The sequence below is a fragment of the Carcharodon carcharias genome, chromosome 11 (assembly GCF_017639515.1).
Source record: "Carcharodon carcharias isolate sCarCar2 chromosome 11, sCarCar2.pri, whole genome shotgun sequence".
In the NCBI taxonomy this organism is placed as follows: domain Eukaryota; kingdom Metazoa; phylum Chordata; class Chondrichthyes; order Lamniformes; family Lamnidae; genus Carcharodon; species Carcharodon carcharias.
In genome coordinates this window covers 40683395-40710237 of record NC_054477.1, presented here as the reverse complement: position 1 = coordinate 40710237, position 26843 = coordinate 40683395, and the positions used below count along the sequence as shown (strand labels likewise).

The 26843-nt window shown below is 42.0% G+C and overlaps 1 protein-coding gene across 2 annotated transcripts in view; it reads left to right on the top strand.

Annotated features, from left to right (window-relative positions):
- The window catches only part of nbeaa (neurobeachin a), a 1069212-nt gene that overhangs the window by 255039 nt on the left and 787330 nt on the right, over positions 1-26843 (top strand). For both annotated transcript variants that reach the window (XM_041199054.1, XM_041199053.1), the window contains exons 20-22: positions 13417-13540; positions 15271-15463; positions 17777-18793. In XM_041199054.1, the coding sequence (XP_041054988.1) occupies positions 13417-13540; positions 15271-15463; positions 17777-18793 (1334 nt within the window). The remainder of the gene's footprint in view (positions 1-13416; positions 13541-15270; positions 15464-17776; positions 18794-26843) is intronic.

Below are 26843 nucleotides of genomic sequence, written 5' to 3'. Positions count from 1 at the left end.
AGCAAACACTTCCTTCCCCCATTTCACTGAATTCCCCCTTTCACCAAACTCCAAATCTTCACTTAGTTAGCTCAGCTAAAATTCCATTTTTTTTTTATTGAATTCAAATTTCAACATCTGCTGTGATGGGATTTGAATCCTGGTTCCCAGAGCATTACCCTGGGTCTCTGGAATAGAATCGCAGAATTTTATCGGCACAGGAAGCAGCCATTCGGTCTATCGTATCTGCACCGGCTGTCCAAATGAGTATTATGACCTAGTGTCATTGCCCTGCCTTTTCCTCATCCCCCTGTGCATTGTTTCTACTCAAATAATCATTTAATGCCCTCTTGAATGCCTCGACTAAACCTGCCTTTTATCATATCACATTTGCTTCTTTTGCGAACTACCTTAAATCTATGTCCCCTTGTCTTTGATCCTTTTACGAGCAGGAACAGCTTCTCCCTATCCACTCTGTCCTGCCCCCTCATGATTTTGAACATCTCTATCAAATCTCCTCTTAGCTGCCTTCTCTCCCAGGAGAACAGTCCCAACCTCTCCAGTCTCTCTTGGTAACTGACGTTTCACATTCCTGGAACTATTCTTGTAAACCACTTCTGCATTCTCTCCAATGTGTTCCCATCCTTCCTATAATGTGGCACCCAGAACTGTACACAATATTTCAGCTGAGGTCTAACGAGTGTCATATAAATTCAGCATAACCTCCTTGCTCTTTTGTATTCTATGCCCCTTTTAATAAACCCTGGATACTATATGCTTAATTAATTGCTCTCTCCACCTGTCCTGCCGCCTTCAATGATCTATGCGCATACACACCCAGGTCTTTCCGCTGCTGCACTCCCTTCAAAATTTCACCCCTTATTTTATACTGTCTGCCCATGTTCTCCTACCAAAATACTTCACCTCACACTTCTACTTCATCTGCCACCTATCTGCCCACTCCACCAACCTGCCTATGCCCCCTTGAAGTTCTACACTTGTCCTCCTTGCAGTTTACAACACACCGAAGCTTCGTATCATTCGCAAACTTTGAAATTGTCTCCTACATACCAAGATCTAGGTCATTAATATATATCAGGAAAAGAAAAGGTCCCAATATCGGCCCCTTGGGAACTCCACCACAATCCTGTCTCCAGCCCAAAAAATATCCATTGACCATTTCTCTCTGCTTCCTATTTTTCAGCCAATTTTGTATCCATGTTGCTACTGTCCCTTTTAGATACTAGTCCAGCAACAACAGCACATTCCCTGCCTCCCCCTCCAGGATTGTGACTCAGCAACAATGAAAGAACAGTGATATAGTTCCAAGTCAGGATGGTGTGTGACTTGGAGGGGAACTTGTAGGTGATGGTGTTCCCATGCATCTGCTGCCCTTGTCCTTCTCGGGTTGGAAGGTGCAGTTGTAGGAGCCTTAGTGAGTTGTGGCAGTGCATCCTGTACATGGTACACACCCCTGGCACTGTGTATCAGTGGTGGAGGGAATGAATGTTGAAGGTGGTGGATGGATTGGCAGTCAAGTGGGCTGCTTTGTCCGGGATGGTGTTGAGCATCACACTCCTAAGTTGTGCCTTGTGGATGGTGGACAGGCTTTGGGGAGTCAGGAGGCGAGTTACTCTGCACTGAATTCCCAGCCTCTCACCTACTCTTGTGGTATTGTCACTGGACTGGTATTCCAGAGACCTAGGGTAATGCTCTGGGGACCCGGGGTTCGAATCCTGCCATGGCAGATGGTGGAATTTGAATTAAATAAAAACCTGGAATTAAAATGAAACCATTGTTGATTGTTGTTAAAAACCCAGCTGTTTCACTAATGCTCTTTAGGGTGCAAAATGTACTCTGGGTGGGGACTTCAACATCCATCACCAGGAGTGGCTCGCTAGTACCTCTACTGACTGAGCTGGCCGAGTCCTAAAGGACATATCTGCTGGACTGGGTCTGCAACAGATGGTGAGGGAACCGACAAGAGGGAAAATTATACTTGACCTCATCCTAAACAACCTGCCTGCCACAGATGCATCTGCCCATGACCGTATCAGTAGGAGTGACTAACTCTCAGTTGTTGTGGAGATGAAATCCTGCCTTCACATTGAGGATACCCTCCATTGTGTTATGTGGCACTACCACCATGCTAAATGGGATAAGTTTCGAACATTGTCCTGAAACACAACCTGTAACCTCATGGGTTATCCCTGACTCTAGCATTACCACCAAGCCAGGGGATCAGCCCTGGCTCAATGAAGAGTGCAGGAGGACATGCCAGGAGCAGCACCAGGTGTACCTAAAAATGAAGTGTCAACCTGGTAAAGCTATAATACAGGGCTACTTGCATGCCAAGCAGCACAAGCAGCAAGTGATAGGCAGAGCTAAGTGATTCCACAACCAATGGATCATATCTAAGCTCTGCAGTCTTGCCAGTCATTCATGGTAGTGGACAATTAAACAACTCACTGGAGGAGGAGTCTCCACAAATATCCCCATCCTCAATGATGGAGGAGCTCGGCACATCAGTGCAAAAGATAAGGCTGAAGCATTTGCTACAATCTTCTGCCAGAAGTGCTGAGTGGATGATCCAACTCTGCCTCCTCTGAAGTCCCCAGCATCACAGATGCCAGTCTTCAGCCAATTAGATTCACTCTGTGATATCAAGAAATGGCTGATCGCACTGGATACTGCAAAGGCTATGGCCCTGACAATATTCTGGCAATAGTACTGAAGACTTGTGTTCCAGTACTTGCTACGCCAGTGGCTAAGCTGTCCCAGTACAGCTACAACACTGGCATCTACCCACTCTGTGGAAAATTGCCCAGGTATGTCCTGTCCACAAAAAGCAGGACAAATCCAACCTGGCCAATTGCCGCCCCATCAGTCTACTCTTGATCATCAGTAAAGTAATGGAAGAGGTCATCAACAGTGCTACCAAGCAGCATTTGCTTAGCAATAACCTACTCACTGACGACCAATTTTGGTTCTGCCAGGGCCACTCAGCTCCTGACCGCATTACAGCCTTGGTTCAAACATGGACAAAAGAACTGAACACCTGAGGTGAGGTGAGAGTGTCTGTCCTTGACTTTAGGGCTGCATTAGATTGAGTGTGGCATCAAGGAGCTCTAGCAAAATTGGAGTCAATGGGAATCAGGAGGGATAACTCTCCGCTGGTTGGAGTCATACCTAACACAAAGGAAGATGGTTGTGGTTGTTGGAGGTCAGTCATCTCAGCTCCAGGGCATCACTGCAGGAGTTCCTCAGGGTAGTGTCCTAGACCGAAACATCTTCAGCTACTTCATCAATGACCTTCCTTCCATCATAAAGTCAAATGTTCGCTGATGATTGCACCATTCGTGACTTCTCAGATACTGAAGAAGCTCATGTCCAAATGCAGCAAGACCTGGACAATATCCAGGCTTGGGCTGACAAGTCTGCCGATGCTGCCAGACCCGCTGAGTTTTTCCAGGTATTTTTTATTTTTTGTTTTGGCAAGTAACATTTGCACCATGTAAGTGTCAGGTAATGACCGTCTCCAACAAGAGAGAATCCAACCATTGCCCCTTGATGCTTAATTGTATTGCCATCACTGAGCCCCCCACTATCAACATCCTGGGAGTTACCATTGACCAGAAACTGAACTGGACTATCCATATAAATGCCTTGCCTGCAAGAGCAGGACAGAGGCTAGGAATAGTGTGAAGAGTAACTCAGCTCCTGACTCCCCAAAGCCTGTCCACCATCTACAAGGCACAAGTCAGGAGTATGATGAAATACTCCCCACTTGCCTGGATGCAGCTCCCACAACACTCAAGAAGCTTGACACTGTCCAGTACAAAGCAGCCTGCTTGATTGGCACCACATCCACAAACACTCCCTCCACCACTGACACATAGTAGCAGCAGTGTGTACTATCCACAAGATGTACTGCAGGAATTCACCAAGATCCCTTCAACACACCTTCCAAACCCACAACCACTCCCACCTAGAAGGACATGGGCAGCAGATAGATGGGAACACCACCACCTGCAAGTTCCCCTCCAAGCCCACTCACTATCCTGACTTGAAAATATATCATTGTTCCTTCACTGTCGCTGGGTTAAAATCCTGGAACTCCCTAACAGCACTGTATGTGTACCTACACCACATGGACTGCAGTGGTTCAAGAATGCAGCTCACCACCACCTTCTCAAGGCAACTAGGGATGGGCAATAAATGGTGGCCCAGCCAGCGAAGCCCACATCCCGTGAATGAATTGAAAAAAGCCACAGTATTTACATGGCTGGTTCAGTTCAGTTTCTGGTGAATGGTAACTGCAAGGATGTTGTTAGTGGGGGATTCAGCGATAGTAATGCCATTGAATATTATGGGGGATGGTTAGATTTCTCTTGTTGGAGGTGGTCATTGCCTGGCACTTGTGTGGCAAGGAAGCTACTTACCATTTATCAGCCTAAGCCTGAATATTGTCCAGGTCTTGTTGCATATGGACAAGCAGTACTTTAGTATCTGAGGAGTCACAAATGTTGCTGAACGTTGTGCAATCGGACATCCTTACTTCTGAACTCATGATGGAGGGAAGGTCAGTGATGAAGAGCTAGAGATGGTTGGGCTTAGGAACCCTTGCAATGATGTCTGGGACAAAGATGATTGACCTCCGTTAACCACAACCACCTTCCTTTGTGCTCGGTATGACTCCAACTAGTAGAGAGTTTTCCCCCTGATTCCCATTGGCTTTGGTTTTGCCAGGGCTCCTTGTTGCCACATTTGGTCAAATGCTGTGTTGATGTCAAGGGTCGTCACTGTCATCCTGTATATCTTTGCTCTTGAATGGGAATACCTGGAAGGTATCTTCATCATGACGAGGTGGTGAACATTGATGTCATAGAGGATGTTGTTGAAAGCAGGGTGGTCCAATAGAGATCTTTAGCAGCAACTCGAGAAGAGCATTTCAGATGAACAATCCCTGCTCTTGTGAATTAGCAACCAGTCCATCATCTGTCTCCCAGCCCTTCCATCCTCAAATAGGCTGAATGCCCAAACACCAGCATTAATATTTATGTTGAGAAATATTGCAGTTATATTGCTACTACAGGAATACCCCTCTGCATATAAAGATTTCAAAAAGGATCACACAAATGCTTACACACTAGTTATCATCTTTTTGTAAGGTCCTTGTGCTCATCTTACCTACGTTTGTATCTCTACAGCTTTTCTATTGCTGCAACACAAAAGCCTCATTCAAGGGCCCATTACAAGCTCAGCTTGAGGAACAGCAAGTGTAGCACCTTGGCTTAAAGAACTTACCAGGGCAGACTGGGCCCTGCTGGCTTTCTCACACCAGACTTACAGGGGCTCATGGGGATCCAAACATGATGGCATACTGATGGATGATTCCACATTCCATTTGTAGGCATGATTTTATAGACATGACTGGTTCAGCAGACCTACTGATCTGTGGGACAGCAAACTGTGTCTGACTCTCCCACCTAAGCATTGAGTCTCCTAGTCTGTTGGAGGAGATTGTTGAGTCCAAAGCTTGTGTGGACCCAATATAAAGCTCCCAGAAGAATATCATTGGTGCCACAGACACCTGCAGGGAAGGCTGAACAGCAGTGTCTATTAAGATGACTACATGCTTCATGGATGACTGCAGAGCATTCATGCTATGAATTACAAATGCATATTCATTGGTAGTGGGCTGCACTACATGCTCTACCATATTGCAGAGGTTCAAGCAGTCGAATGCATTCCGGAAATCGTGGTGCACAGAGATCATCTTTTCAAGGCTAATTCCCCAAGATCTGCACCACTGTCCTCTCCAGAGTCCATAGATTTGTTACAGTGCAGAAGGAGATAGTGGGCCCATCGTGTCTGCACCTCCTCTCTGAATGAGCAATTCACTGAGTGCCATACCCCCACCTGCCCCCTGTAACCCCGCACATTCTTCCTTTTCAGATAAGTCAGTTTCTCTTTTGAATGTCTTGGTTGAACTTCCTTCCAGCACACTCTCAGGCAGTGCATTCTAGACCTTAAACACTTGCTGCGTGAAAATGTTTTTCCGCATGTCACTTTTGCTTCTTTTGCCAATTACTTTAAATCCGTGCCCTCTCATTCTCAGTCCTTTCACAAGTGGGAATAGTTTCTCCCTATCTATTCTGTCCTGACCCGTCATGATTTTGATTACCTCTACCAAATCTCCATTCAGCCTTCTCTTCTCCAAGGAAAGCAACCCAAACTTACTGAATCTGCCTACATAACTGAAGCTCCTCATCCCTGGAACCATTCTTGTGAATCTTTTCTGCACATCTTTCTTAAAGTATAGCACCCAGAAATGGATGCAATACTCCAGCTGAGGCTGAAAATAACCCCCTTGCTCTTGTGCCCTATATCCCTATTAATGAAGTCCAGGATATTCTATGCTTTATTAACCAGCTATCCTGCCTTTATTGACTTATGCACATGTACATTCAGGTCCCTCTGCTCCTGCACCCCCTTTAGAGTTATCCCCTTTATTTTATGTTGTATTTCCATGTTCTTACCAAAACGGATCACTTCACTTTTCTCTGCATTGACCTGCATCTGCTACTTGTCCACATGTTCCACCAACTTGTTTATGCCCTTTTAAAATTCTGCACTATCCTCCTCGCAGTTCACAGTGCTTCCAAGCTATGTACCTTTCTCAAATTTTGTAATTGTGCCATGTATACGAAGATCTAGGTCATTAAAAATATCAGGAAAAGCAAGGGTCCCAACACTGACCCCTTGGGAACTCCTTTACAAACCAACATCCATTAACCACTACTCTGTTTCCTGTCACTCAGCCGATTTCATATCCATGTTGCTACTGTCCCTTTTATTCCATGAGCTATAATTTTGTTCACAAGTCTGTTGTGTGGCACTGTATCAAATGTGGAGTGCAGATTGCAAGCAGAGTGAGCTGATACGTGTTTAGTGAGTGGGGAGTTTGGGGGAGGTGGGATTTCCTTTTTTCCACATTTTTGTTTCTTCAGTGCAGCAGAAGGAGTTGGTTAGTAAGTAAATGGTAAGTTATTCTGCTTATTCTAATTGTAATAAATATCTTTTAAATTAGAGTATGGCAGGGCAGCTTGGCTGACTGGAAGGTCTATTCTGCAGTATGTGGGAAGTCATGGACGCAGCATGTGTCCTAGATGAACACATCTGCAGGAAGTGCCATTGACTGCAGAAGCTTGAGCTCCAGGTTTCGGAGTCACTGCGGTGCATCTGTGAGGCGGAGATCTGCGTGGATAGCATGTTTAGGGAGGTTAGGAGTGTGCAGGCATAGAGGGAATGGGTGACCGCCAGGCTGTCTAAGAGAACCAGGCAGGTAATGCAGGAGTTCCCTGAGTATATCTTTCTTGCTAATTGATTTTCCATTTTGGATACTAGTCAGGGAGATGGTTCCTCAGGGAAGTGTAGCCAGAGCCAGGTCCGTGCTACCACGGGTAGCTCAGCTGTACAGGATGGGAGGAAGAAGAATGAAAGAGCAATAGTGATAGGGGATTTGATAGTCTGAGGATCAGACAGATGTTTCTGCGGCTGTAAACATAACTCCAGGCTGGTATGTTGCCTACCTGGTGCCAGGGTCAAGGATGCCACAGAGCGGCTGCAGGACATCCTTCTGGGGGTGGGTGAACTGCCAAAGGTTATGGTCTGCATTGGTACCAATGACACAGGTAGGAAGAGAGATGAGACTCTGAAAGCAGATTTTAGGGAGTTAGGAAGGAAATTAAAAAGCAAGACCTCAAAAGTAGTAACCTCAGGATTACTCCGTGCTCTATCTCTGAGTATTTTCTGCACCTGGGCATTTTTTTCTGATATTTCGTCTTGGTTTCGACACCCATGTAAAGGTAGATTAAATCCTTCCCAAGAGCACTAGCTAATTGCCCTGCAAGGGACTCAGTCCCGGCTCTACTTAGGTGCCGTCTGTACAGGTCTCATCTCTATCAGAACCAGCCCCCATGTCCCAAGAATCATCACCTTTCCAACAATGCATTCATCTGCTTTACCCTCCTATATTTATACTCACTTGCCCATGGTACTGGGAGTAATCTGGAGATTTTTACTTTTGGGTTTCTGCTTCCGAATTTCCTACCAAGCTTCCTAAATACTGACTGCAGGACTATGTTACTCTTACTGCCTATGTCGTTCGTACCAATGTGTACCATGTTGGTTGTTCATCTTCTCGCTTCAGGGTGCTCTGCAGTCGTTCAGTGACATCCTTGACCCTTGCACTAGAAAGGCAATACACCATCCTGGATTCACGTTTGGCTGCAGAAATGCCTGTCTATCCCCCTAACTATTGAATCACCTATCACTATTCCTCTTCCAGTCTCCCTTTCCGCCCTGTACAGCTCAGTCACCCTTGGTGCCATGGACTTCCTTCTGGCTGCACTCCCCAGATGAACAATCACTCTCATCAGTATTCAGAACTAAGTGCTGGTTGGAGAGTGGGATGCACTCAGGGGACTCCTGCACTATTTGCCTGTTTCTACTTTACTGTCTGGCGGTCACCCATTCCCTTTCTCCCTGCATACTCTAAAGCTGTGGGGTTACCACAAGTATAAACTGCTATCCACGAAGCTCTGAACCTCACAGATGTCCCACAGTGATGCAGGTTGCTACAATTGACAAAACCCAGAGCTCAAGTTGCTACAACTGACAACATTTCTTGCACAAATGGTTATCCAGGACATCACCAAGCACGTGGTGTGCACTGTAGAGGTTGGAGCAGCCCTGCCATTCCTTTATCGGTTGGTTAATAACCTTGCCACTACTAATAAACCTTAGTACTGCTAATAAGTATTGCCACTGCTAATAAACCTATATTAATACTAATAAACCTTACTGCTATTAGTAAACCTTAACAATACTAATAAACCTTACTAATCCTGATTAACCATTCTCATACTTAATATACTTTAGCAGTAATAATGAGCCTTAGTTTAAAATAAGATGAGACTCACCAGTTTATTTCCTACTTTAGTGAAGATAGATAGGAAATACTCAGCAACCAAACACCTACCTGCTTCCCCGTGATGTCACATCTCGATTTTTCTTTCCAAATGCGGGCTCTGAACCCACAGACTGGCTGCTGGTGGATTGTTGCTTTATACCTTGATCTGTCCTTGCTCCTTCCTGCTCCTCTTGTGGTGAACTCTCACCCTTTCCTGCACTGTTTTATGCCCCACTGTGTAAGAATCATAGAACCTTACAGTGTAGAGGAAACCATTTGGCCCATCAAGCCTTTGCCAGCTCTTTGATAGAGCTGTTCAATTCATCCCACTCCATAGGTTTTCCCCCATAACCCGGCAAATTGCCCTATTCAAGTGCATGCCCAATTGCTTTTTGAAACTTAATGTGGAATCTGATTCCACACTTTCAGGTAGGGCATTCCAGATCTCAACAATCTTCTGAACGAAGAATGTTTTTAATTTCCCTCTAGCTCTTTTGCCAATTATTTTAACTCTTAAGACTTTTGATTACAATACAGACCTGCTTGCGTGAAGAAATAGTTTCTCTTTACTTTATTAAAATCTTCATAATTTTGAATGCTTCTATTCAGTCTCTGGGATTTTTATTTTCAAAATCGACTCTCATGAAATTAAAAACAAAAGCATTCGTATAACAATACAATGCTACATTTTGGAATGGCAGCATAGCATTTGCACCAGTGCTTTCCTATGTGGCAAAATCTTAATCACATTCCAGTGTCAGGACACGGTGTCCTGATGAAAAATTGTGAGCTGGATATCTTCACCACAAGACAGTATAGTGCTCGATATTTAGCAAACATCTGCCTGTGAGTAAGTGGTAAAAAATTGATTTTGAAAATCTGGTTGAACTCCTTTTAATTAAAATGCCTCGATAGTATGGAGAACATCAGGCTAATAGATTATTGTTGAAATGGCGCATAAGATATTGTATTGTGTGCTGACTTTTCACAAGGCAAAGGGAAAAACAGTATTTACTTATCTTGGAACAATGTAATAGAGATACTGAATAATATTGTTAAGGCAGTGGATCATTACAGCTTTATGCAGTAGTTGCATATGATAGTGATCTCTTTAATGCTTAATATGATGCCACAATTGTTTTATATTAATCTAAAATATAACTGTCTGGAGATAGGTAAAGTTGTTTCAGACCTTCTGTATGAACATGGTATAAGTCCACATTCACTCATTGTATACCGGTTATTGCTATTGAATGCAGTACTTCCTATTTGTTCTAAATAGCTCCCCTAGAAACTGAAACAAGTGGTCATCACAGTGTTCTCAAAAGGTAGCTTCAAATCATGTTTCCTAAAGTAATGGGCTGAATATGATGGTTACACTCTGCCTCCACCCAACATGGGGGGAAAGAAATAGATATGGTCAGGTTACCCTATATAAATCAGATCTTTGACTATCGGTCAGGAAGAAATGCATAACGCAGACTACTCTGACATCTTGAATGGAGGACTATGGTACAAAGTAGATCGTGACTAGAAAAGATTAGATTATTTTTACGTTTAGCATTTACAGTTAAGGGTTTGCACACAAAAGTAATCTTTCTTTCATTGTTCTCCCTCCTTCCTACTGTTCTCGTGGCAACTGTCACTCTCCTGCACTGTTTTATTCCCTGCTGTGTTCTTGCTCTTTGTCGCCACTCTCTCTCAGCTGTTTCTTGGGCTGTCCTTTTCACTGACATTTGGTCCTGTTTATTTGTGCTCAAATGAAACACCCAATACAAACCTGCATAGCTCATTGTCGACACCACACAGGGAGTTAATTTCTGTGCTGTTGTTTGAAATGATGAGAGTAAGTGACAGTGTATCTTTGGAAAGTTTTCCCCCTCGGTTTGTGTAACGGCAAGACTGTAGGAAAGGAGAGAGGTGCACGCATATCATGTAGTGATGAGGTTAAGCAGTAGCAGATAAGTGACAATACAAAGCACCAGCAAAGGAAATAAAGATGCTCAAACACACTTATGTCTGGCTATCTCCCATGTTATTGTCTCTCTGCCAATAAGGTTGATGGCTTCCTTTTCCATTGGTTTTTATTGTGTACAAGACGAGGAACTATAACTCTTGTCTGGACCTGGAAAAAATTATTAATTTTGCTTCCAATTTCCGAACCTCCATCATTTTCACATGTTCCATCTCTGACACTTCCCTTCCCTTCCTTGACCTCTCTGTCTCAATTTCTGGTGATAGACTGTCCACCAATATTCGTTACAAGCCTACCGACTCCCACAGCTACCTTGATTACAGCTCCTCACACCCCGCTTCCTGTAAGGACTCCATCCCATTCTCTCAGTTCCTTCGCCTCCATCGCATCTGTTCTGATGATGCCACTTTCAAAAACAGTTCCTCTGATACGTCTTCCTTCTTCCTTAACCGAGGTTTTCCATTCACGGTGGTTGACAGGGCCCTCAACCTTGTCCGGCCCATCTCCTGCACATCCACCCTCACACTCTCTCCCTCCCAGAACCATGATAGGGTCCCCCTTGTCCTCACTTATCACCCCACCAGCCTCCGCATTCAAAGGATCATCCTCCGCCATTTCTGCTAACTCCAGCATGATGCCACCACCAAACACATCCTCTCTCCACCCACCCCCGGCGGCATTTCTCAGGGATTGTTCCCTCCGGGACACCCTGGTCCACTCCTCCATCACCCCGTACACCTCAACCCCTTCCCAGGCACCTTCCCATGCAACTGCAGAAGGTGCAACACCTGCCCCTTTACTTCCCCTCTCACCGTCCAAGGGCCCAACCACTCCTTTCAAGTGAAGCAGCATTTCACTTGCACTTCTCTCAATTTAGTCTACTGCATTCGTTGCTCCCAAAGCAGTTTCCTCTACATTGGAGAGACCAAACGCAGACTGGGTGACCGCTTTGCAGAACACCTTCGGTCTGTCTGCAAGCGTGACCCAGACCTCCCTGTCACTTGCCATTTCAACACTCCATCCTGCTGTCATGCCTACATGTCCGTCCTTGGCCTGCTGCATTGTTCCAATGAAGGTCAACGCAAGCTGGAGGAACAGCACCTCATCTTCCAACTAGGCACTTTACAGCCTTCCGGACTGAATATTGAGTTCAACAATTTTAGATCATGAACTCTCTCCTCCATCCCCACCCCCTTTCTGATCCCTTTTTTTCCCAATAATTTATATAGATTTTTTTTTTCCCACCTACTTCCATTATTTTTAAATGTATTTCCATCCATTGTTTTATCTCTACCTTTTAGCCTATTTCGATCCTTTTCCTTCACCCCACCCCAACCCCACTAGGGCTATCTGTACCTTGCTTGTCCTGCTTTCTACCCTTAATTAGCACATTCCTTAGATAATACCTCTTTCTCCTTTTGTCTATGACATCTTTTGGCTATCTCCACCTATCACTGGCCATCTATCCAGCTCTATCCCCCCACCCCCAACCAGTTTATATTTAACCTCTTTTCTATTTTTACTTAGTTCTGTTGAAGAGTCATACGGACTCGAAATGTTAACTGTGTTCCTCTCCGCAGATGCTGCCAGACGTGCTGAGTTTTTCCAGGTGTTTTTATTTTTGTTTTGGATTTCCAGCATCCGCAGTTTTTTGCTTTTATTTTAGGAACCATATTTGATCTGGTAACTTCCTGCCTATTGTGTGCCAGATTCTGCTGCAAGAAAATTGCCCCGATGAAAGATTTTCAAGATGTCTGAGGCAGTTTTCATAGTGTGGATAATGACAGAAAGAAACAGCAAGTCTGCTGTATGGAACTTAGTTGTGAGAACAGGAGCAGGAAAAGGTGCAGTGAATTGTTCCATGTTGCCTTGAGGAGAGGGGCAAAAGTGGGCAAAGGAAGGATTGATAATGCCAGGGATATTGTAGGGTCATGCAGGATTGTGTAGAGAGTAAAACAAAACGTGAAGGACAGTCATACCTTGGTGGTCCTGGTGATATCAATGATTCTTTTCCTGTTGCGTTGCAACCAGTCCTGGGGACAATGCTTGTGTTGTTTATGTGCTTTGCCACCTCTTCCCTTTCCTGCTGAATAATTTGCATGGACTCTCATCAATTGTTAGTTCAATGAGTTCCTCCGCTATGAAATCTGGGGTCCCTAGTTGAAGTTATGGTGCCTGGTCCTCTCAAGTATTGCTGTTTTCTATCATTGATAGATGAACAACTTCTCATAGCATTGTGGTTGTGTTTAAGTGGTAGTTGTCCCACCAATTGTCCCACACTCCCGATCACTGAGTTGTCTAAAAAGTACCTGTTTTGCAGTGACATCTCACTAATCCAATTTAAAGTATATTCGGCCTCAAATAGTATGGAGGAGACATTGAGTTTTTCAGATTGACCTGGTCTACCTGATTTATGCTATATGCGCAAAACACTCCCAGTTTATTTATATATCAATGTAATTTCATGTGTAACTTTTTTTTTTAGTGATTCTCAAGGTAGTTGCCACTTTGTTGAAAAATTCGACACCAAGCAATGAGCTGATGGAAGTTAGACGACTATTTTTGTCGGATATGATAAAATTATTCAGTAACAGTCGGGAAAACAGAAGGTATGTTGACACAGCTGGCACAGGGACTGATTTACGTATGCCTTTTTATTTTTACATATATTTTATGTATTTCAATAATTAACATACCTGCATGGTGGATACATTTAGTTGAACCTGTCCAATTATACATTTGTGTGTATACCCTTTCCAACTCAGTTCACTACATCCTTCCTATAGTAATTGCAAAACCACATACAATTCTGTAGGTGTAGTCTGATTACAACATAAATGAAAATGTAGCCTCCTTCAACTTACTTCACAGTATCTAATATCCCATTTTCATTTTTGGCAATAACCAATAGCTGAGGCCTTGAAGGATCTAATTATTATTCCTATAATCTTTCTGCTTAATAATCCATTAATTAATCCATAATTGCATGCCTTTACACTTATCTACATTAAACTGCATCTGCTGGTTGCTCACCCACCTCTCCAAAGAGCAGGAGTCCTGTAGTTGTCAACATATTTCTCCTTCCTAAATTCCCCTGCCACATACATGGTATTTGCAAATACAGGTCCTGATGTCATTTCTCCCCTCCATTCTAGTATTATCCCAACTTTAAACAGTTTCCCTTATTGTCTCCTTAAAAATTAACATTTTTCACATCAATTTCTTGACGAAGAACAAAAATTAATGCTCACATTCCCATTTTACAAAAAAACTTTTCTAATATTTCCTACTCAATTAATTTTTTCACACTATTTAACAGTATTATGAAGTTAAAGTTATGTAAGGGATTTTAATTGCAAGACTGACTACTAAAATTAAAGTCTAACTGAAAGGTGTGTTTCTCCTGCACATCCCATATATATCACTAGAAGCAGCCATAGCTGAACTTTGTGCATGACCAAGGAACGTTCTTGCAGGTTTAACAATTAATCATCTAGGGGGAGGCATAGATGTTGATGGAACTAACAGTGTGTTGATGGAAACGATTTCTATATATACAGGTTGTCATGAAGCTATTAAGTATATAATATTTTGGAAAATATTTTTCTTTTAAAATAGACATTTAGTGGGAATGTCTTAATTAGATTAAAGCCAGCTAGTCTGGGTGCTTTGATAGGTACTAGTTTTGATATGGAAGAGAGAGAGCATGCATTTGCATTTTTCGAATAGAGCATTCAAGAAATGGGGTGAAAATCTGATGCCTTTCTAACAGATACCAAGCCATATGTTTATATTACTAATAAAATTGGTACTATGAAAGGGGTTTCATTGTTAAAAGGTAAAGTTTAAAGAGACTGGTGATACAATGAGAATTTGAATTCAATCAGTGGTGGTGGTTATAACTTCAGTAGTTTTCAGGTGTGCAGGCAGAGGCAATGTAAGATCAAAAGGCCTCCAACTGGCTCCATAGTGGAAAGAACCTAATTTTGAATTTGTAAGGTGAAAATACTTTGCCTGGTGTTTTGGTTAAATCTATGGATTGTTGTTGCCTTAATGGACATTAGTTTGGGAATTTGTTAAAAGTTATGATAATAGTAATTTGTAGCCATGTGCACATATATTTTAACCTGTGTAAATTAATAAAATGTTAATTTAGCCTAATGTAAAACCTCAAACTAGTGGTCTGATTCCTGAGTTTGGAGCCGCATCTCAAACATAACACTTAAAATTATTGATTATGACAATTGTTTAAAGTTTCCCCTTGGGATTTTTAAATAACTCCGCTTTACCAACTGCATTGGTCATAACACATGTTTCTACTGTCGTGTATTCTTTTTAGGTGTCTCTTGCAGTGTTCAGTTTGGCAAGACTGGATGTTCTCCCTTGGGTATATAAATCCAAAATGCTCAGATGAACAGAAAATCACAGAGATGGTTTACAACATTTTCCGTATTCTCTTGTATCATGCAATTAAGTATGAATGGGGAGGCTGGCGTGTTTGGGTAGATACTCTCTCAATAGCTCATTCCAAGGTAGGATTTGTTCATTTGTAAATTTAATTTCAATAAGTCGGCAGTGGTTGTCTATGAAAGTGAATGTTCAAATTCTGCTGTTAAGTGCCTTCTTGTTAGCCTGTCTTCTGTTAGGCTCAATTCGTATGTGTAAGTCCTGTAGTACTGACAATGGAGTAATGGACAGTGACATAACTTACAATTGAGAGCAGTAACTTACTCCTTCAGGTGGTTTAATGCAGTTCAGCTGACTATGTGCTAATAAATGTTTACAAGCTGAAGACCGTAAATACATAATACACAATGTCATGAGCAGTTCATTGTCACCCTCTTCTGGCAAATTATAAAAATTGCAAGATAGCTGTCTGTTGTCTTCTTAGCTATTTCCTGACTCTGTTGCCTGTTAATTCATTCCATATATTGATTGGAATGGGAATGAGTTTTATTATTTTGACAGTTCTTTTCTTTAAGCATTTGCTGTAATTTTTTTTAAAGTTCTAAACCAATAGGGTACAAATATTAGATCACATTCCCCTTGTATCTTTGGCTGAGACTGTCTAGCTGATACAGCTGCACTCCCATCTTGGTTGCATAGTGTTGCTTCCCCATTAAGTTTGAATTGTACAATGATATTTAATAGTTGATGTTGTTTTAATCATGCTAAGTTTTCATTTCTCACATCTTCCTCCACTCAGGAGAAGATAGAATAATAGGCTTAAAATATGCTATTCTAACTAACAATGTGTAATGTGTAATCTCCCCCTCTGATACCTTCTCCTTAGATCCCTGAGATAAAGTGATTAACCATCAGGCACTGAAGGAAATACACTGCTCTATCAGTCCAATTACGAGCCTGCTTTAGAGCCTTCCTAAATTATTTGATTTGTTTTATACATGCACCAGATATATTGGTTTATAGGTATTCTTGGATTCTGTTGTTTTGTCATTGTTGTTATCAAAACATCATGAATCATAGCACTGCTGTTCAAAGATTTTCCTATATTAGATTATTTTCCAGAAGCAGCCAACAATTGTTAGGTCATGTAGGCAAATGAAATAGAAGTTTTTAATCTGTTAGAAGAATAATTGCAAATAAAAATAATATAGTGCGAGTTGATCTTGTTATCAAAATTAGAGTATCTGTTGATTGCGATCCTAGTCTACACAGGAATATTGTGGGTATATACTTGAAGTTATGAGGAATGTGGAAAAAGACACCCAATTTTGTTTCCATTTTAATTATCTGGCTTTCTGAGCGATTAACGTCACAGAGTTCATTATTTTTGCTAATTTGCCAATAGTTGCTGATAACGTAACTCACTTATTAAATTGCCCTACCTAGGCTATCAATAAGGTATCTATATCTGGTTATCTATCCTTGTTTGTGTTTTTTAATTTCTGGAGTCAGCTGAGAAACAAGTAAAAAAGTAACCTCTTTCTCTGACTGCACTTTATTACAATTGCCTAATTAGCAAGAAGCTAGAGTTTGAAACTATTAGCAGTTGATCAGAAACTTATTTTAAGTATATTGTAAGGTGTTGGGCATAGTTTGGTAGGTCTTAATAGGGTATTTGTAGTCTTAGGTAGTTCAACAGTAAGTACTTATTAACTACTAGAAGCTGTATACATAGGTACAGTAAAGGTCCAAGCTGGGAGCTATCTTCATTCTTGCTTCTACACATGGCTCTGTCCAATACTACACTGACCCCTAGGTGCAGGTCTTGTGTTCTGTTACATCACTGTGTGGGTGGTACTGTACTGTTGACTCTTTATGTACCAGATCCTTATACTACAAAGTAATGTATCCTCACCTTAAGAAAAGCCTCAATGCAAGATGAAATGTTCGCCACAGATACAGGATTTCTTAGAAGTGCTGATGATGTAAGGATTAATTGCTACTGTGCTAACCAACTAGAAGTGTGTACTGCCACATTTTAAAAACGTAATGCCAATAATGAAATAAATTTATTCTGGACTGAAGACAAGCCCATGAAATTATATTTGTCATGCATTATTTTGTCAATGTTTCATTTTCATTCAGTTGCGATTTACTTTCCTGATGTATAAACTGACAAAGTAAAATTATGACTCCTAATAGTTTTTAGCAGTTTTTTCTTTAACTCCAACTGGTACATGTTTCTTTTAATTGAAATGATTTAAACTGATGTCTATTGTGGATAAGAGGCAAAACCCATGGTACTATTTGTAATTCAGATTTACTTGTACTTTTGCAGATTCATAAGCAGATTGTTTAAAATATATCTGAATGATTTGGTCCTTTAGATATCTGTAGCCGCTGTTGATTAATTCTAACTAACATACCTATTTCTGAAGGTCACCTATGAAGCTCACAAAGAATACTTAGCCAAGATGTATGAAGAGTATCAAAGGCAAGAAGAGGAGAACATCAAAAAAGGAAAAAAGGGTAGTGTCAGCACAATTTCTGGCCTTTCAGCTCAAGCAGTGGGATCCAAAGGAGGCATAGAGATCAGAGAAATCGAGGATGGTTCCCAGACTCAGAGCCCAGAGAGTGAAACTGACTACTCTGTTAACACAGATTCTAGAAATCTCCTAGTTGAAGCAAGAGTATCCAGTAATGGAACTGGAAGTTCAGACAGATCAACAACTGGAGTACATGTGGAGGTTCATGACCTCTTGGTGGATATAAAAGCTGAGAAGGTAGATGCCACAGAAGTAAAACTTGATGATCTAGACCTGTCACCTGAGACACTGGTAGTTGCAGAGAATTGTAACCTGGTAGAGGTAGAATCTCTGTTAGACAATGTTTATACCTCTGCCGTTGAGAAACTTCAGAACAATATTAATAGCACTTCCATTCCTCAACAAAGGGAACAAAGAGACAGTGGTCCCTTGATATCTCTGGTAGATGAAAAGGATGATGAACCTGTTAATAGTACCTCATTTGTCTTTGATAAAGCAACAAACCAACAGGGAAAACTACTGGCTGAACTGCCTGCTGCTGAAAATATTTCCATTGCAAATGTGCCAGAGAACCAAATACATACAAGTGCTAGTGATGACCTGGGGCTGTTAGCTCATATGACCAGTAACTCAGACATTACAAGTCCAAAATCTATTATTCAGGATAAGGATTTCAAAATCCCAACCAATCTGGAAGAAATGAATATCCTGTCTGAATCGGAGGGAATTGTTCCAAAAGTAATGGAATATTCGGAAATGATTGGCACACCCATTGACTCAGAACTGTCTTCCAAAAAGACTGTTGGTAATTTAGATGCTGCTAGCACAGTATCTGATACTGACAGATCTGATGATGGCAAAGAAGCCGGGAAGGAAATTAAAAAGATTCAAACCACCACCACAACCCAGGTAAGATTTAAAAAGTTCACATGCTTTGCTCATCTTGTTAATTATAGTCTGTATTTGCAATATTTTTTAATATTTATAAATCAGTACTCAGTACTTGTCAGAAATGTGAGTGAAATATACTTTTGTTTTACATTTATACTTGTTTATGTTCTTCAGTGATGCAGTTGGCCATCTTTTGCCATGCAGACAGCAGTGTTTAATATGAGATAAAAACAAAAAAAACTGCGGATGCTGGAAATCCAAAACAAAAGCAGAATTACCTGGAAAAACTCAGCAGGTCTGGCAGCAATCTTCTCCGCCGATGCTGCCAGACCTGCTGAGTTTTTCCAGGTAATTCTGTGTTTGTGTTTAATATAAGGTTAACAGTTTCATGACATCCAAAATTAAAGCTGAGAAAAGCAACAGACCAAGTTCTTGAGCCTTTGCATTGTAGATGCCAAAAATGCATTCTTGATTTGCCTCCTCTGCTGAGAAGACTTAAGTTTTCACATTCGGGAGTGACAGGTCACCCAAAGTAGGTGATCGAGAACTAAAATTTTAAGGTAGCTTATTACATTGATTAATAAGCAACAATTTAGATAAGATGCATATGCTAAATAGACAAGAAAAACATACAACCTGTGACAGTTGCAAGCAGTTTACCGATTCTCGAGAACGAACAAGCGAATGTAGCCGATCTCTGCAGCTGGAAGTGATAGTCTCTTGTCTGTTTACTAACAGCAGTCGTCTTCTCTCTTTGTTCTTTGCCTCCTCGAGCTGGCTAAGGTATCAGGAACCTGTCTTCTGATAGGTGAGGGCTGTCCCCAGTCTTCGAGCACCCATTAATATACTTTATTTCTAGAGGCTTGTTGCTTACGTCATGTCAGTAATTTGCTCAGACCCTTATAATCAATGAATACAGGACAGATCCGCAAGATGTCGGGGTGGGGGTCACCTCCCCTGTCCATCACTTCACCTCGAGGCTATCTTTTAGTTTACCTTATGCTGAGGATCACTTGTTAGCTTTTACCAGACACTTATATAGATAAGACGGTACAAGACGCCACCGTATAAACTTAGGAATGTCAACATGGAAGCCTGATCCAGGAGAACTCAACATTTCTAGGGACTTCTTATGTCTTTTGTCCAGAGAGATAGAAAATTGCCTCCTTCCAGAAGGCCTCATACTGTGCCTGCTAATTCCATAAGAATTCTATAACATTCTTGGAAAAAAAACAGTTCTTAATACCTATATTCAGATTTGAACAAAATACTTTAGGAATGATATCAACCTTAAGATTGTTTCTCTTTTAAAAATATGTGGCTCAACCACCTAAATATTTTGAATGTGAAACCAGGATTTAGTGATGGTTCACAGAGAAAGGCTTTTTCACAGAGTGTCGCAGAGATTTTTTTTAAAAAAGATATTTTAATTCACAGGATATGTGCTTTGCTGGTAAGGCCAGCATTTATTGCCCATCCCTAATTTCTCTGGAGAAGTTGTTGATGGACACCTTCTTGAACTACTACAGTCTGTGTGGTGAAGGCGCTGCTAGATCAGGAATTCTCAGATTTTGACCCAATGCTGAAGAAGAAATGGCATTAAATTTCTAAGTTGGGATATGATGTGCGACTTGGAGGTGGTGATATTCCTGCATGCACCTGATGGCCATGTCCATCTAGGTGGTAGAGGTTGTGGGTTTTGGACTTGCTATTGAAGAACCTCTTGGCAACATTCTACAGTGCATCTTGTCAATGGCACACATTGCAACCATATTTTGCAAGTCATGGAGGGAGTGAATGTTTAAGGTGGTGGATGGGGTGCCGATCAAGTGGGCTACTTGGTCTGGGATGGTATTCCATCACACTCCTGATTTGTGCATTGTAGATGGTGAAAAAACTTCAGGGAGTCAGGAGGTGATTGATTTGCTGCAGAATACATAGCCTATGAACTGCTCTTGTAGGTGCGCTGTTAATGTGGCCGGTCCAGTTAAGTTTGTCGTCAACTCCACTGGGGGATTCAATAATGAAAATGTCATTGAATGGCCAGTGTTGGCAGTCAGACAAATATTTTCCAGATCTTGCTGCATACAAGCACGAACTACTTCATTGAGGAATTGTGAATGGAACTGAGTACTGTACAATCATCAGCAAACATCTCCATTTCTGACCTTATGACGGTGGAAAGTCATTGATGAAACAACTGAAGGTGGTCAGGCCTAGAACACTGTCTGAGAAAATTCTGCAGTGATGTCCTGGGGCTGAAATGATTGGCCTGCCATGAGTACAACCATCTTTCTTTGTTGCTAGGTATGGTTCCAGCTGGTGGAAAGTTTTCCCCTGATTCTCATTAATATCACTTTTGCTAGGGCTCTTTGATGCCACATTCAGCCAAATGCTGCCTTGATGTTAACAGCAATCACTCTCACCTCACCTCTGGAATTCCACTGTCTTATGTTTGTAAAGATTAAGGATGGGATTAACAGTAAGAAAACTCAAGTTTGTAACAAGGAAAAAAAAATCATAAGATGTGACACTTTCCTATATGCCCCAGAAACTTGGAAAATAAATTAAGATCTGTGGAAGAACATAGAGGCCTTTTGAAATGTGGATACTAAAGACATATGCTTAAAACTCCGTATACTGACCATAAGACAAATGAAGAGGGACCTGAAATTGCAAGAGCAAAAATAACTCTTTAAAAAAAAAGGACATCTATAAAAGAAAATGTTAATATTTTGGTCATTTGATCAGAACTAAAAAGCTGCAGAGATATTTATTAGAGTGCAAGGTGGAGGGCAGCAGAAACAGGGGTCAACCTAGGCATAGTTGGATGATGGATGTCACAGAGTGGTTGCAGATGTGGATGTCTGAGGATGGCACAAGACAGACGAGCGTGACATAGCATAACATCTGATCTCGTGGTAGGAGTAGCTACAAGCTGAGAGAGGAAGAGAGAGAGCCCATGTTTGGACTAAGGCTGTGATGAGATCTGGAGGCGAGTGGTTCTGATGGAATCCAAAATGAGCTTTGGCGAGCAGATTATTGTTGAGTAAGTGCTGCTTGATAGCATTACTTTGCAGATGATTGTGAGTAGGTTGATGGGGTGGTATTGGTCAGATTTGGTTTGTCCTAAAAACAAAAAAACTGCGGATGCTGGAAATCCAAAACAAAAACAGAATTACCTGGAAAAACTCAGCAGGTCTGGCAGCATCGGCGGAGAAGAAAAGAGTTGACGTTTCGAGTCCTCATGACCCTTCGACAGAACTTGAGTTCGAGTCCAGGAAAGAGCTGAAATATAAGCTGGTAACGTTTCGAGTCCTCATGACCCTTCGACAGAACTTGAGTTCGAGTCCAGGAAAGAGCTGAAATATAAGCAGCTTATATTTCAGCTCTTTCCTGGACTCGAACTCAAGTTCTGTCGAAGGGTCATGAGGACTCGAAACGTCAACTCTTTTCTTCTCCGCCGATGCTGCCAGACCTGCTGAGTTTTTCCAGGTAATTCTGTTTTTGTTTTGGTTTGTCCTACTTATCTGGACAGGGCATACCTGGACGTTTATGGGGAGATGATGGCGTGGTGACAATGTCACATGATGGTAGTTTTAAAATTAATTGTAGTTTGATTTGACCATTTTATAGTCTAATTCAAAACCTTATTTAATATAGGAACTAACATGGTCAAGAAGCCGTTTTGAATTAATCCAGGAGACATTTTAAAAACTAACCAGTTACTGCATTATTGCAAACCAGCCAGGACAAGTAGTGAGCCTCAATGCAGTTGAAGATTGAGTGTCTGAAAGGGAGTCTTTAAAGAAAGAGCAGTGTAAAATGCCACCTTTTTTTTTAATTCACTCACGGGATGTGGGCTTTGCTGGCTGGACTAACGTTTATTGCCCATCACTAATTGCCCTTGAGAATGTGATGGTGAGCTGCCTTCTTGAACTGCTGCAGTCCATATGGTGTGGATACACCCACAGTGCTGTTAGGAAGGGAGTTCCAAGATTTTGACCCAGTGACAGTGAAGGAATGGCAATATATTTCCAAGTCAGGATGGTGAGTGACTTGGAGGGGAACTTCCAGGTGCTGATGTTTGCATGTATCTCCTGCCCTTGTCCTTCTGGATGGTACTGTTTGTGAGTTTGGAAGTGCTGCCAAAGGAGCCTTGGTGAATTCTTGCAGTGCATCTTGTAGATGGTACATACTGTTGCTACTGTGCAAAGCTGGTGGGGGGAGTGAATATTTGTGGATGTGGCACCAATCAAGCGGGCTGCTTTGTCCTGGATGTTGTCAAGCGTCTTGAGTATTGTGGGAGCTGCAGTCATCCAGGCAAGTGGGGAATATTCCATTACACTCCTGACTTGTGCCTTGTAGATGGGGACAGGCTTTGGGGAGTCAGGAGGTACTCATCGCACGATTCCTAGCCTCTAACCTGCTCTTGTAGCCACAGTATTTATATGGTGAGTCTAGGTCTGGCCAATAATAACCTCCAGGATGTTGATAGTGGGGGATTCAGTGATGGTAATGCCATTGAACTTCATGGGTTGATGATTGGATTCCGTCTTGTTGGAGATGGTCATTGCCTGACACTTGTGTGGTGTGAATATTACTTGCCACTTGTCAGCCGAAGCCTGGTTATTGCCCAGGTCTTGCTGCATTTGGACATGGGCTGCTTCAGTATCTGAGGAGTTGCAAAAGGTGCTGAACATTGTGCAATCATCAGTGAACATCCCCACTTCTGACCTCATGATGGAAGGAAAATCATTGATGAAGCAACTGAAGATGATTGGGCCGAGGACACTACCCTGAGGAGCTTCTGCAGTGATGTCCTGGAGCTGAGTTGACTGACCTCCAACAACCACAACCATCTTCTTTTGTGCTAGGTATGACTCCAACCAGCAGAGGGTTTATCCCCCTGATTCCCATTGACTCCAGTTTTGCTAGGGCTCCTTGATGCCACACTTGGTTAAATGCAGCCTTGATGTCAAGGGCAGTCTCTCTCACCTCACCTCAGGAGTTCAGCTCTTTTGTCCATGTTTGAACCAAGGCTGTAATGAGGTCAGGAGCTGAGTGGCCCTGGTGGAGCCCAAATTGAGCGTCAGTGAGCAGGTTATTGGTAAGCAAGTGCCACTTGATAGCACTGTTGATGACCCCTTCCTTTATTTTACTGATGATCAAGAGTAGACTGATGGGGCGGTAATTGGCTGGGTTGGATTTGTCCTGCTTTTTGTGTACAGGGACATATCTGGGCAAAACTTTTGGAAAGGGTGTTGCTGTATTTGAGGCACCGAGACAACATAAGTCAGGCTACTACAGTGAATCCCTGGCATATCCTGTTAACAGTGTGGTACATTTGGACATTATGCACGAGACTGTAAGAATAAAACACCCCCATTGAAACCACAGAACAGCAACAGCAAGATCTCTCTGGTTCAATTCCATCTAAATTGGGAAATGCGATTAAACAGATGTTATCTAAAGAAGCGTCCAGTGCAGTGTTGTCTTTTCTTCAAGATCAGTTTGCTGGTTGACAGCACCAGGCAAACCCCAATCTGGTGAGCCATGGGCACACGGATCCCCTACAAGATCCCAATGAGGAGAATTGGCCCCCTCTGAGCGGTCAGTAGTAGGATTCCGATGTGATTCTGATGGTAGGCCTATCATTCCTGTTGTTCTTAAAGGAGGTCAGTAACAGAGTATGTTAATTGATACCGGTTCAGCTGTCGCAGTCATTCACACCCTACACCCTGAACAATATGCGGAAGCGGGCAAGGGTTCTGTGTCTTCTGTTCAGCACCTTCTCAAGGGCAACTAGGGATGGGCAATAAATGCTGCCAAGCCAGCGAAGCCCACATCCCGTGAATGAATAAATACAAAGTTCCGCATTTGAGGTAAAGGCTTATGAACTTTATTTGGGAGGTCTCATCTCTATATCTGAATGTACTATTAACAATGGGAATATTGGTAACTGATGTGTTAGTTAATAACTGCAACTTTTTGATCTGTAACCACGTTTGTTTGTGGTTAGAGTCGAGAAATGAGAAAACAGCTGTCATTTCAGATGCACATTTTGTTTTAACAACTAAAAAGGCTTGCTTGTACAATCTCCCTACACATGAACTCAGGTAGAAAAGTTAACTAAGAAATCTTTTACATTTTTTGCCACCTCCCTACACATGAAAATGCTCAGGTAGAAAAGTTAATTAAGAAACTTATACATTTTTTGCCACCAATAAACATGATAGTGGACGGATGGAAGGAGAGGAAACCATTAATGGACCTCCTCATCCTTTTGTTAAGCAGTACCCGATCCCCAAAGAAAGCTACCCCTATATTAGGGAAACAATTCAGTCTCTGGTTAGACAAGGTGCTGTAAGGCGAGGCACTTTTACGACCAGTTCGCCCATTTGACCTGTAAAGAAACCTAATGATAGTTGGAGGTTAACTATCGTTTACTTTAAACTCAATTCTACAACACTAGCCTGTGCTCCTGTTGTGTGAGAGACTCTACTCTTTTGTCAAAAATCCCAGTTCGTTCCAAGTATTTTTCCACCTTTGATATTTCTAATGGATTTTGGAGCATTCCAGTTAGGAAAGAAGATCATTACAAATTTGCTTTCACCTTTGAAGATCAGAGTTATATGCCACAGAGGTTTTACGATGTCCCTACCATATTCCACAACGAATGGCAGCAGTTCTGAAAGACTTTTCTAGACCTGAATGTTGCTGCAGTATGTAGGTGACATACTTTTGGCAGAGGATGAGCACTTGTCCCTTCTAGACGAACTATTCACTAACTTAGAATGGGCTGGTTTGAAAGACAAGTGACCTATCTGGGAGTCATAATTTCCCCAGAGGAAACTTGTCCAGATTCTCACCAAGCAGAGGTTATTCAGAGACTGCCTCCTCCAACATCCAAAACTGCCCTCAGATAATTTCTGAGTCACTAGGGCAGAAAATGGGTATTCCTTATGGTAGTAAGGATTTCAAGTCACTAAATTGTTTCAAATTAAGTAAGAGGCATCAGGGAACTGAGATGCTGCACAAACAGGTACTTGTATCCTAGAGCCACAAACATGTTAAAAGTCTATAGCCCAGTCCAATTTGGAGCATGGTTGATAGAAAAAGAGGCGGAGGAAGAGAATCGAACTGAATGCCCAAAAATGGAGAAAGGACCAGTCAGTGAGTTAATGGTTACCAGAGTATACAAACATCTGTACAATGATGTAGTATATGATATTGTGCCTGTCTTTCTAGAGTTCAAAGGCATTCCCCTCCCAGAAGGATTGTGTTCCAAACAATATCAGGAATTTTATGATCAGTTAGTGGCAAAGATGATTCAAGACTTCATGAGCAAGAACTATGCTCAGAATGTATGGGGGGAATGGTCAGACCTGGGAGAATTTAGAGATGTAAACATGACACGAGAGGAAAACCTTGATAATGTTGAAGGAAATCAGAAAAGTAGTATTTGACAATGGCTAGGAATTGGTGCCACTGTAGGCACTGCAATTTGGAACAGGATAGATATAGAAAGTATGATGGAGCATAATGAGGCAATGAGAAAATGACTGCTGGCAATGTTTTTTGATGACAGTGAAAGAGAGCGTGGAATAGGCCTGAGTCTCTTAACCATTAAAGATGAAGAAGTCCTTTACCAACAAATTCAACAGACTATGAATAGCATAATCTGGGATAAACATGAGGTGGAAAGGATACAGCTAAGGCTCTCACATGTTCCATCTGTGGGAACTATATGCTAGATCAGATAGAGACAATACTGGAGGCTATAGAGAGTAACTGCATTCCAACTTATGTTAATTATATCATGCTTAAAATATGGTTCAGGGGAAAAGTAGCGTGGAAAAGGCCTGACAGTTTGGGTTATCTTAGAAGGTAAAGGGAGATGGAAAATACCAGTGTGGAACTGTAGTGCCTGTGGTTCTATGGTTACCTATCTTAGAAGAAGGTACTGAATGCGAAGTTTATAAAGTAGACTCATTGGTACCTATGATGATGGAATCCATGTATCTTACATAACATACTCAACCGTCTTGATTAATCGAGGATACAC